Source organism: Nycticebus coucang, chromosome 8 (genome assembly GCF_027406575.1).
Source record: "Nycticebus coucang isolate mNycCou1 chromosome 8, mNycCou1.pri, whole genome shotgun sequence".
NCBI classification, from domain to species: domain Eukaryota; kingdom Metazoa; phylum Chordata; class Mammalia; order Primates; family Lorisidae; genus Nycticebus; species Nycticebus coucang.
Window position 1 is genome coordinate 133,374,711 of NC_069787.1, and position 12,982 is coordinate 133,387,692.

Here is a 12,982-nt window from a genome sequence, read left to right on the forward strand (position 1 = left end):
GTGACATAACAATACAAGGTGGGTCCTACTGCCGAGATAATACCAAATGCACAATGTAATCTAAGGAGGGTGACACCATCTTCATAGGAAATTAGAAGTAGGGGAGATCAGATGCTCTCAAAATGATGAGCACTTTGTACACTTGGCATGTTATTATATGTTTGTTTGTTTTTTTTTAAGTGACTGGTAGGGTAAGGGATAAGGATTCTTGCCTTTGTAAATTGGTTTAAATTATCCATGTATTTTTATACATCCACATGGTATATAGATTTCTCTTTTTGTATCAAAAACGAAACAGTGGGTTAGAATAGAAAATGGGGAAAGTTTGATGCAAACCAAATTTACTGTCTACCTGTAGTAACTCAGGACTTTCTGTAGTACCATAAACCCAAGATTGCTGCTTTGCAGGATGCTTGAATTGCTCTACTTTGTGCTTGCTTACTATTTCTGAACTTCTAACAAACAGGAGGCAGGGTAAACACACTCAAAAAGTCTTTGTTTATCTTCAAATAAGCTTAGGAACAAAGAGAACCACTGATTAAAAGTGAGGCAGGTATATCAGTATATGTGTGTGTATATATATATATATTATTTATATATTTTAAAATTTTAAACTGTTAAGAGTCAATTTCAGGCCTGATGTTGTGACTTAAACACTTTGATGGGCCTTTCTTTTCTTTTTTTAGAGATAGAGTTTCTCTGTCACCTACTCTAGGGTCCAGTGGCTTAATCATAGCTCATTTGTAACCTCAAATTCCTGGGTGCAAGTGGTTGTCCTGCCTCAGCCTCCCAAGAAGTTAGGGATCCAGATACAGATGTGTACCACATGCCTAGCTAATTAAAAAAAAAAAATGTAGATACAGGGTTTTGCTATGTTGCTTGGGCTAATCTCAAGTTCCTGGCCTCAAGTGATCCTCCCAGCTAGGCCTCATTAAGTCTTGGGATTACAGGGATGGGCCACTGCACCCAGCCTCAGTGAGTGTTTCTTTTTTTTTTTTTTTTTTTTTTGTAGAGACAGAGTCTCACTTCTCACTTTATGGCCCTCGGTAGAGTGCCATGGCCTCACACAGCTCACAGCAACCTTCAACTCCTGGGCTTAAGCGATTCTCTTGCCTCAGCCTCCCGAGTAGCTGGGACTACAGGTACCCGCCACAACGCCCAGCTATTTTTTGGTTGCAGTTTGGCCGGGGCCGGGTTTGAACCCGTCACCCTCGGTATATGGGGCCGGTGCCTTCCCGACTGAGCCACAGGCGCCGCCCTCAGTGAGTGTTTCTTAAAAACAAATTAATTCTTTACATACCCACTGGATTATTATCAAAGTCATAAAATTAATATGCATAGAATACTGTTATCTATAGACCTTATTCAGACTTTTATCAATTAGCCAAATGTCCTTTTTAGAAAAAGAAAATTTCAGAGCTTGGTATTCTGTTGTCATGTTTTGTTGGTCTTTGTAATATGGAGTAGGCCTGAATTACTCTGGAAAACTCCTGCATAACTCTGGAAAACTTCTGCATTACTCTGGAATACTCCTACTTTACTCTGAAAAACTTCCACATGGATCTGGAAAACTCGTGCATTTATCTAGTAAACTCATGCATTAATCTAGAAAAAGGGTTTTTTAAATATTTTAAGATACGGATTTATAAAATACTATGGGTATGATAACAAGAATGGTGTTGTATCAAGTCTGATGATTAATAAGAGTGCAAACTTGCCAGGTTTCACAACCTGGGTACATCAGTGTCTCATAGCTGTGTTCAAGTTTACACGTGGCAGTGTCTTATTGAGCCCTGTTCATTATTGTTGTGTGTTCTTGTGTGCCGTGGTGAGAATGACCAAACTTGAACTAGAACAACAAACAAACATTTGTAAATTTCTTGTTAAACTTGGCAGGAGTGGAAGTGACATTCGGATGCTGTAGTCCAGGTTTATTGAGAAACACCATGAAGAAAATGGCCTTGAACAAATGTATTAAATGTTTTGATGAGGGGAAAGAAAGTCGCTGATGAAGAGAGGTCAGGGCACCCAGTAATGAGAAGAACTGATGAGAAGAAGTGACTCTGAGAAGCACAGCAGACCAAGTAAACATTGACTGAGAATCAGGGGAATCTTAGGCAACAACTCACAGCTCTTACATCACAACAGTGTACCAGCTCACACAGCACTGTCTGTGAGGGAGTTTTTAGCCAGTAAACAATTAACAGTATTGGAACACCCTCCCTACTCACCTGATTTGGCCCCTAATAACTATTTTTCTTTACCCAACGATAAAGGAATTATTGAAAGGAAGACATTTTGATGAAATTCAGCACACCAAGGGTAATACAGTGACAGCTCTGAAGGCCATTCCTGAAGAGAGTTCCAAAGCTGCTTTGAAAGGTGGGTTGGGTGCTGGCTAGCTCCAGAGGGAGTGACCGCAGTGGCACTCAGTGACATTCAGCAGTGAGGTGGAGGCCCTGTTTCTAGGATGACTTTGCAAACTTACTTGTCCTCATGTTCTCAGGGCATGTCAGGAGGCGTGTCAGGAGGCATCTGAGGCTGAGTCCCGTTCCCCGGGATGTGAACTTTATCACTTGGTTAAGGTGGTGTCCACCAGGTTCACCAAAGGTACTATTTTTCCTTTTTAATTAGTATCTAATGCAGAAATATTTTGACACAATGGAAACAACCCATTGTTTCTCCAACTTTTACTTATTGATATTTGTGTCAACTGATAATTTCTGCCAAATGCTGATTTTTCTAATTATTCCTTCTATGTTTTTTAGTTGTATTTTGCTATAATGAAGAATGTTCCTTGTTTGTCTGTCTGTTTGTATTGAGGTGGACTGAGAGATGCTTGGTCAGGGCATCCTAATCCTTCACTCTCATGATTTATTTCGATGTTTGAGTTCTCTTGAATTTGCCCAATGTTAGCCCTTTTAAGGTGGTTCCCATGGACTTCTACAGTTCTTTCCTGCCAAGATAAGAAGACCCTGTGTCTGTATTCCCCATAACACAGTGTGTTGTGTAACGTAGATGCTTAATAATTATGCCGAACCTGCCAATGATTTTTCACCTTAGATTGTGTAAAATTTGCCTTCAAAGTAAACTTCTCTAAAAAGCTAATTCAGGAAAATACACAAAACTTTGATTTATTATTTTCATGCTTAGAATACCATGGGTGGAACAAAATTATAGTTTTCTAATTTTGTTTAAACTTGATTTTCTCCTTTTAAAGTAACTTGCCCGTCTTCTTTATTTCATACGATGTAAAATAATTCGCAAACATGAGGGTATGTTCTCGGTTGAGTTCCTTGTCTGACATAACAGACACATTGGTTTTGTTGCCTGTTATCCTGAGAGAAGTTGGGGATCTTCAAGCAAAATGAATGAAAATAGAAATTTTCTTCCATGATTAACTTGTGTCCCAGGCAACCCTTTGGGACTGGTTCATAACTTTCTTCCTTCTATGCTAATCCTCTAGGCTCCTTCTATAAAGAAATTGTTTTTGAGATTAGTTATTATTTGCCTTTTATTTCCTTTAAGATAAAGAAGTTATAAAAGAAACCAAATGCCAAAATACTGCCAGTATCTTGCCTATATCTTGATATAATTTTTTATTTTTTGATTTTGATTTTTTTATTAAATCAGCTGTGTACATTAGTGCAATCAAGGGGTACAAGGTGCTGGTTTCATATACAATCTGAAATATTTTCATCAAATTGTTTAATATAGCTTTCATGGCATTTTCTTAATTATTGTATGTAGACATTTGTATTCTGCATTTAGTAAGTTTCACCTGTACTCATTCTAAGATGCACCGTGGGTGTGACCCCACCAATTATCTTCCCTCTACACTAACCTCCCCCCTCCTTTCCCCTCCCTTGGCCCTTCCCCCATATTCTTGTGCTGTAGTTGGATTATAGCCTTCATGTGAAAGCTATAAATTAGCTTCATAGTAGGGCTGAGTACAATGGATACTTTTTCTTCCATTCTTGAGATACTTTGCTAAGAAGAATTGAAATGGAGCCCTCAACTTAACTTAGGCTGGGCAATTGCCTTGGGAGGACAGTGTTAACTCATCTACCGTTAGGAAGTCGCTGATGTTCGGAGCTTAAGCTACCGTGTCATGTTCAGATGACTACAGTATAGTGGGAGACACCTAAAGTCCCAAGTAGGACAACAAGGGGTGCTGAGAGCAGGGATGGGGTGCTGACTTTGCCCAGATGAAGCTAGTTAGCAAGATGTCTTTAAAAATAAGTGCAAATCAATGTGTCCAAAAATGGAGAGTTTCTTAAATCTTTCAGGATGGTCGACGTTAAATGATAATTTACTCCAAAAGAGATAAGTTATATGAACAAAAGTACTCATCATTTTAAACTATAACCAATAGTGTTCTGTAACCACATTGTGAATTTGGGGGCGTGTCCTGTCTAACAGATTTGCTCTTATGGAGTGAGGTGACATAATGGCCTCATAAATGAAGGAAGGCATTGAACAGATTGCCTATGGAATGGTGTGAAGGCTTTTGATTATTTTTATATGATGTAATTGTAGTATTATGGATTTAAAAATCACTAAACCTGGCACCCATTTACCCGTGCAGAGGGCACGTGTGTAGAGAAGCTTCATGAGTGCATGAAATCCTTTACGTTGTGAGTCCACTTTTCTGGGCGTTTACATTTTACCCTGAAAGCGTCCTTAGCCTTTATCAGGTTCTTGGTGGAGTGCTGTAAATTAGGAAGCACTTGTGCAGTGGTGTGTTGAAAGTAGGACTTGACTACAATTGTCGCCCTAGACTAGCTACACTCAGTGTAATCTTAGACTAATAATTTCACTTCTCTAAACCTCAGTTTCTTCATTTATAAAACAGGAGATTTAAAAAAAAATAAAATAGGAGATTTATTTGAAGTCAAGTCTCCTCCAAAGACGTACCTCAATTGCCAAGCACATTGTGAAGGATTCTGCAGTCTTGGGTGGACACAGGGTCAGTATTTTGCACTTTACAAGCATAGCCCCTGACAGGTACTAAGACATTTGAATCTTGATTTTTCAGTTTCCTTTGGAGGGGGAAACTGTCTGTTCTGGGCCCACGCACAGCAGCCAGTTGGAGCAGGTCAGTACGAACACATTTGTGAAACCACATGTGCTCAAGGTCACCACAGCCCCCAGCATGCCCTGCATCCTCCATCCAGCCTGCTTGGTTTATTTATGGCTTTCCTCAGTTGGAAGCATTTGATATGGTCTCCTCTGATCTGCACCCTTAAGCCAAGGAAAGAGAATAGATTGATTGGATCAGGGGGAGGTGACATCATGCTAGGAACGGCTGGCCTTGGGTGAGGCTTTACAGAGAGAATTCTGAGGCTGTCTGTATTCCTGTGTACCCCAATTATGGAGGAAATTTTCATGCTTTTTGATGAAAAAGGTTTCTCTGCTTGGAGTTGATAATGGAAACTGATCCTCAACTTGTATGACATTAAACATCTTGTATGACACCCGATGCATTTGCCCTCTGCCGATATTTTAGGATGTTGTATTACCCCGGGCTTAATAGATCCCAGGTTAGAGTAGAGAGAAAGAGTCTAAAAATAGTGGTGTTTATGTGATGAAACTTCTCTGGCCCTGCTTGTTTACAAGTAAGATGAAAACTAAAGTAATGGTGCATTTTTTTCCTTTTTGTGTATTTCATTTTTTATTTCAGAATATTGCAAAGCTACACATGTTTTGGTTACACGCATTGCTTTTATACAGTTTCAGTCAAAGTTATAAGTGCACATTTTAAGCAACTCCACTGTCCAGCTCGGGGGTCTACAAGTTTTTCTGTGAAGAGCCACAGAGTAAATATGTTTTGCTTTGCAGCCCATATAGTTTTTGATGCAAGCACATAATCCATGTTAAACAATATATAAACATATAAACGAATGGTCAAGTCTGTGTTCCAGTAAAACTCCATTTAGTACAATGGATAGATTTGACCTGTTGGTTGTACCTGCCAATCCCTGGGCTGGTGATCATTAGAATATGGTGGCTGATTTTAAAGATCTTGACAAATAATCATGACGTTTAATATAGGACACTGCTGCAGGAGGTATTAGCCAAGAAGACCCTCAGGAAAAGTGGTCTGGGGTAGTTTAACTCCACCAAGAAGACGCTGTTGGGTGACAAATTTATGTTTGACATAAAAATAATTTCTTTATAACTAGAGGGGTTACATTTTAGAATGAATTATCAGGGCAGTTTGTGGACTCTCCCCGAAAGGTTGTAAAAATAGTATAGATTTTTAACTTTTTGAGCCAACATTCTATAGAAATGTGAACAGAATGATCTGTGAGTGCCTAGAGATGATCAGTCGGAAGGTGAATTCACGCAGTTGTGCAACACCGGGCAGCAGCAGGCTCACAATTCCACTTTCTCATTTTCACCTCTGCACTCAATATTTTCATGTTCTTGGGGAAGGATTATTTTAAACCCCTTCATAATCTCTGACATGCCCAAGTGTTCCAAGGAGCACGGTTGATTAACTGCTAATGAAACTATTAGTAGTGTATTCAATGATTGTGAAATGCTACGTAAATTTTAAATAGCACATGTAATATCTCATTTAGCAGAATTATTTTCAATTCCTTTTGAAATCTCTGTTCTGTGTTTGCCTATTCTCTGAAGTCTTCTCTGCAGACAGCTGTGATTGTGTGAAGGGGGAAGGTCATTAACCATTTCATTAACTTCCTTGGTCACACTGTGGGTCAGTAATTTAAAGCAGTAACTATAGAAACTTCAATTAGTTCAAATTACTGTCTCACTTATATCAAATAGATTCGTAGAAAAATACGGTGATAGCATCAGCAAGGACTTTAGAGACACTGCATTCAAACCTTTTATAGTTAGAACACAGAAACTGGAATTCTGTTGTGGGTTTGAGGGTGCCTGATAGAAAACTAGAACTTCACATAGATTGCTTATTCCACAAAATAAAGTTTTAAAATTTCAGATCTTTACTGGCCATAAATTTATTAGAAGGATGTAAACTCAGGTTTCATAGACCTGCTTAGCCAAAGTATTTATCATCGTGTATAACCTGATAAATATAAACACCTAAGTTCTTTTTGAGAGCAGCACTCTGGACATTCAGCTATTGCCAGTTCTGTTTTCTTCATGTGAGTGGTGCTTTCTTAGAATTTTTGTTATCCGTACGAATAATGACATAAACTAAGAGGATGACTGTGGGGCGCGGACTGTGGCCCCCAGGGCCCCCACAAACTGGGAAATGCTCAGGGAGCGACCCCCAACCACGTCTCCTCCTTTAACAACATTCTTTTCACCTGCCAGAAGTCACGTAGCCCCTGCATACTTTCCCTGTTATCGGCATGTACAGTTTTTCCTCTTCATAAGTTTGATCTCTACGTCATGTGTTAAGATTTAAGCCACCTTGATTAAGACGCTGAATAAATAAAACTGTCTCCCTGGCTCAGGTGCTGGCTGCCGCCATCAGCTGCGTCGGTCCTCCCGACGCCATCCTGTCTCTCCTTTCCTGTTGTCTTCGTGTTTCTCTCCTTGTTTCTTCATTTCCCACCATTTCCACTCAAATCAACTCTCCGTCCTTGCACTGGTTTGCGAGAGATGACAGTGGAAACTTGTGCTCCACATGGCAGGTTAAAGATTCATTCTAGCCTATCGGCATTCTATAGGGGAGGAGTAACGGACGAGTGTAATCGCTGCATTATACTTGTTAGATCATAAGTACAATTTAATAAAGAAAGAAGACCATTTTCCTGTTAGTAGGGATCAAATGTTAGCATAATTGCAAGTTAAAAATTTATCTGAGAATATCTGTGTCTTATAGATGGTATAGATGAAGAAAACGTATGAGATATTTCTTTTCTGATACGAGTCTTGTTTTAAGCCATGATGATGTGTATTATGTGTAATCACACAGCAGTCATGATTCCCGTATCCATACAGTCATAGTCTACCGTCCCTTCCATGATGATTAAGGATGCTTCCTTTAAAGCAGTGACATAAGGGGGGCTTTGACACTTGTTTCAGATTTAACCAAGAAGTTTTTGAAATGTTTAAATTGTATTTACCACACCAATCTATGAGCAACTATTTGTGTGTGAGTTATCAGTTTGTAAGAAAAAGCAGTGTCATTAAGCTAGTTACTACTCCAACACGATCAGCAAAAATACTATGTGTCATGTTCCAGCTTCAGCACTTGTAACGTACACACTTGACCTTGAACAGTTCTGAGTATTTCCAAATGTTAATTTTACCAGTAGATTTTATGCCATTGACATCGAAGAAGTATGTTGTCATCTCCGCCTGCAATTCCAAAAACTTTGCAACAGCAACATCGTATTTGTGAGACTAATCTTAAGATGCATTTCATTTGGTACATGTACTTATTAATTTTTTAAAACATGGAATATGATTTATCTACAGTACAATGTACAGATCATAAGCACCTGGTTTAATAGTTTTGAAACTTCATCATGGTAGGGTTTCTGCTATTCAATTCCACCATTCCCTGAACCGTAGCCCTGACACCTGGGACTGCGGCTCTGATTCCTATCGCCACATCTTCCTCACTCCGGGCCCACAGCCTCGTACGAGTGGTGTCGTGAAGTGTGCCCTGGGTCACGTGTGACTCCTTCACTCCACGTGTTTCTTGAGCTTTGTATATAATGTTGGCTGTTTCAGCAGTTCCTTTATTTTTATTGCCAAGTATGAATGTTTTTGTCATGAACTCCTGTTTTATGATGCGAGTTAAAACTGTGGGAAGGAAGGACTAACTTCATAGAAGTTAGAGAGAAAGGCTACATTTGAGGATTTTTTTCCTCCATGTAGACCAATTCTTACTCAAACATACCCTATTATATCACACATTTCTATAGAAACAAAATTATTGTAATTACAATAACTGGACTTCACATGTCTTACTATAAATATTTTAGGAAAAATGTTAGAGCATGGCCTCAGAGTTTTTAATATATGCATGTGTACTATTTACTAATTTTATCAAATAAATACTTATTGGAGGCCTACTACATGGCAGGCATAACAATGAGAATTTTCTCATGTTATGAAACGATACGTAAAATTTGCAGAAGAAATGAAGCATCAGTAACTGACACAAACCCATGTATTTATTTAATTGATGATCCCCAGTTTTAGTATTAATGTGTCACTTTGACGCAAATGAAAAAATGTCGGTAAAGATGTAAGATCTGTCAGGAGGGTACTGAGGAAGTTGAGTTTGTATACATGATCTTTCAGAAACTGTCCTCGAGATTTTCTTTGCTACTTGTTGTTGAAAAATGGACTCCACAGGGCTAAAGCATCATGGAGATTTTAATTAAGTTTTAATTAAATATTTTCCATGGTTTTGCATAATGAGAAGATAATATCAAATCTAATTCCTGAAAAGTCTAACGTGCATCCTGGTCATTAGCACATGAGAGATCTCTAAGCCTCCACGCATGAGTTAGAACTGTTTTTGTGAAGTGTATTTTAAAAGAATGATACTAACACTGTTTCTAAACATGTTTATTAAAATCAATCAACTCAATAGAATACTCCATGAGGGAAAATTTTTGTTTTAATTTTTACTTCAGATTTTGCTGGTTTTACTCTACTTGTTAGTTTTTAAAAATCTCAGTGAAGTACTCTTTTGGATTTTTAAAAGTCTGAGGAGATAGAATATAAAGTGTTTCATCACTTTTTAATTTGTAAACCTGGTAGAAGTTGCGTAAAGTCTTTGTTTCTTTGTAATTGGGGATAATAATATACCAAGATCATAGGTTTGTTGTGAGGCTGACACGTGAGAATCTCATAGTATTTTAGTGCCCCACATTGACTGTATTTAAATGAAGTTGTAAGGATCAACTGACAGGATTGACATAGGGGTCCTCAAACTACGGCCCACGGGCCACATGAGGCGGTGTGATTGTATTTGTTCCTGTTTTGTTTTTTTACTTCAAAATAAGATATGTGCAGTGTGCATAGGAATTTGTTCATAGTTTTTTTTTTGTTTGTTTGTTTTTTAAACTATAGTCCGGCCCTCCAACAGTCTGAGGGACAATGAACTGGCCCCCTGTGTAAAAAGTTTGAGGACCTCTGATTGAAATATATGACAAAGTTGTCATTTCTTCATTTTTAATATATTGTAAGCCTTAACCAAATAAAAGTATCCTGTGCCTCTCCTGACCTTTAAAGATGCTAATTTAAAAAAACCTGGTTCAATTGACCAAACATATATTAAGTTTTCATTGTTTGTCAAGAATTGTATTAAGTTCTAGAAATTCAGAGATGGACTTTTACTTATTCAGTTTTTTTCCCTTATTCTTTTCAGCTTTGCATTCAGTTTGTATTTTGACCCCCCCTGGTAAGGTCTGTATGTTAACATTGATAAATTAATTGAGGGGACTATCTAGTCTCTGAAATCTCTTTCAGTCTTGAACTCCTATGCCTCCTAAATCTGAGTTTTGGATCCTCACAGGGACATGTGCGGATGTTGGAGAGTGCAGCAACTTCACACCCAAGTTCCAGAAACTTCCGAGTCAGATGGACCTGGGTATCAATCTTTACCAGTTGGGGAAGGCAAGAATCTCTTTGAATTTATCTTTGTGGAGTAATCCATAAAATGAGGATACAAATATTGCTTCCTTTGTAGTGTATTATAAGGACTAAATGAGAGAATGTGTGTGAGGTACTTTTATGCTCAGAATATGATAAACTGAAAATATTAGTTGTTATTATTTGGGCTATATGAGCATAGGTAATTTACTTACCCGATATATTCCTAAATGTACCCAAGTTTGAATAAAGTGCATTTGTTCTTATTTTTGGCTTTTATTTTTAATTAGGATGGATACATAATAATGTGTGTATTTATAGGCTGTGTTTGATGTGTTGATACAGATGTACGATAAGAGTTAATCAACTCAGGGAAATTGGGGAGGAGGGGTCTGTCATCTCCAGCAGTCATCATTACTTTGTGTTAGGAATGTCCAAATCCCTGTCTTTCAGTCACTGTAAATTAGGCCCTAAGTTGTTGATTAAAGTCACCTTTTTGCTCCAAGTGTCGTCTGTTCATCTAACTCCATTTTTGTGCCTATTAACCATCTTCACTTAATCCTCCCCTCCCTGCCCGCCACCCTGCTCAGCTTCTGGTAACCATCTCTCTACTCTGTCTCTGACGTCAGTTGTTTTAGTATTTGGGGTTACACATACAGGCGAGAACAGGTGAAATTTCTCTTTCTGTGCTTGCCGGATTTCAATTACCATAACGTTCTCCAATTTCATCCATGTTGCTGCAAGTCCAGGATTTCATTCTTTTTTGGCTGTGTATTATAATCCATTGTGTGCGTGGACCACAGTTTATTTATCCAGTCCTCCCCGGGTGGAAATGAGGTTGATTTCGAACCGTGGCTGTTGTGACTGGCGCTGCAGCGCACATGGGACGGCAGATGTGTTTCTGATAGACTGAATCCCCTCCTTGGGGATTGCTGGGTGAGATGTTAGTTACATTTGCAGGATTTTTTTTGTTTGTTTTGTTTTGCTTTCTGAGGTACCTCCCTACTGTTCTCTACAGTTGCACTAATTTACATTCCCAACAGCAGTGGTCAAGGGTTCCCCTTCCTCCACACCCTCCGTGAGGAGGCTTTGCAGGCACTCAGTGGTTACTGAGTGTGTAATCTGTCTCCGCAGCCATGGCGGCCCCAGCCCAGTGATGCTGTGTCTCTCAGACGCATGGTGGTACCACCTTGGTGGACTTGGGTAAGATACAGGAGAATTTTTTGTGTTAGCAGGCGAAGTCTCTCATCTCACCTCCCTCACTCTGTGTACTGGACTGCTGGAGTTGGGGGAGCAGTGACGTGGGCACTGCCTTGGGGCCCCCAGTGCCAACTCACACTTGGAGCCAGCCCGGTCTCACACAAAGCCCATGGTGACAGCTGGCTGGCTACCTCCTATGTTTACGTAAAGCCCAAGGACCCTTGAATCAGCAGGTGGTGAATCCCGCTGGGTTTTGGCCTTCCCTATAGGGAAGACTGTTTCTTCCTGGCCCTGGGTGAGTCTAGAAATGCCATCTGGGACTAGTCCTGGAATCAGAGGTTCAGGAATTTGCTCAGTACTTTATTTTACTGTGCTTGAGCTAGTACTCAAGCTGTAAAACAAAGTCCCCTGAACTCTTTCCTTTCCTCCAAGTGAATTAAGATTGTCTCTGAGCTACCTTGCCTGGAATTGTGGGGAGTGACAAAGGTATTGTATTGGCTGCCACCGCTGGTGTCTCACTGGGTCATGTGTACCCCAAGGCCACTGGCACCACTGCAAGGATTGCCCAAGGACTGCGGCCTTTGTGGCCTGTCTCCTTTGAAGATCTATTCTGCTTTTTGTCACCTGGTGGTGGCCTGGCCTGACCTCAGGTTTCAGGACAGATGGTTTCCACGTAGCCAGGCTGATATAAATGTCCCCTCTGTGGACACTGGCAGAGCCTGTGTTTTCCGCTGTGACAGGGCAGGCCTGAGCTCCAGGGCAGAGTCCCACAACGTCCCTGTCCCTTCCCTGGCTCACAGATTCTCTCTCTGCTTGGGGCACTGGGGCTGCTGGGATACAGGAGGGCTGGTGTAGGCAGCACTAGACTGTCTTTCTGCCTCTCCAAGCCTGCTTTCCTTGGCACAACGTGAAAATCACCCATCTGATGTTTGTTTCATCTGAAGGTGCCTCTGCATGTGTACGGTTGTTGAGTTTGGTGTTTGTGCAAATGGCCATTGCTGGAGGGGTCTGCTTGGCCTGCTCCTCCCTGCCCTTCTTTTACAAGAGAAGTTAGCGCATATGTTGTGATGACTAATGTATGCATTCCTGTGTATTCTGATCACATTCTCGTCAATTGAGGACAGCGCTCCAAGGTTCTTTGTTGGTAGAGGACGGCCGCATAGTAACAGGGTCACCCATGTTTGGTGTCATCCTGCCCAGCACAGGGCTCCACACAGCTGCTGCCCCA

The 12,982-nt window shown here is 40.1% G+C and overlaps 1 protein-coding gene across 2 annotated transcripts in view; it reads left to right on the forward strand.

The window, feature by feature from the left end:
- LOC128592504 (translation initiation factor IF-2-like) overlaps positions 1 to 12,982 on the forward strand; it is a 425,303-nt gene that overhangs the window by 95,503 nt on the left and 316,818 nt on the right. For both annotated transcript variants that reach the window (XM_053600449.1, XM_053600448.1), the window contains exon 3: positions 2,507 to 2,610. In XM_053600449.1, the coding sequence (XP_053456424.1) occupies positions 2,507 to 2,610 (104 nt within the window). The remainder of the gene's footprint in view (positions 1 to 2,506; positions 2,611 to 12,982) is intronic.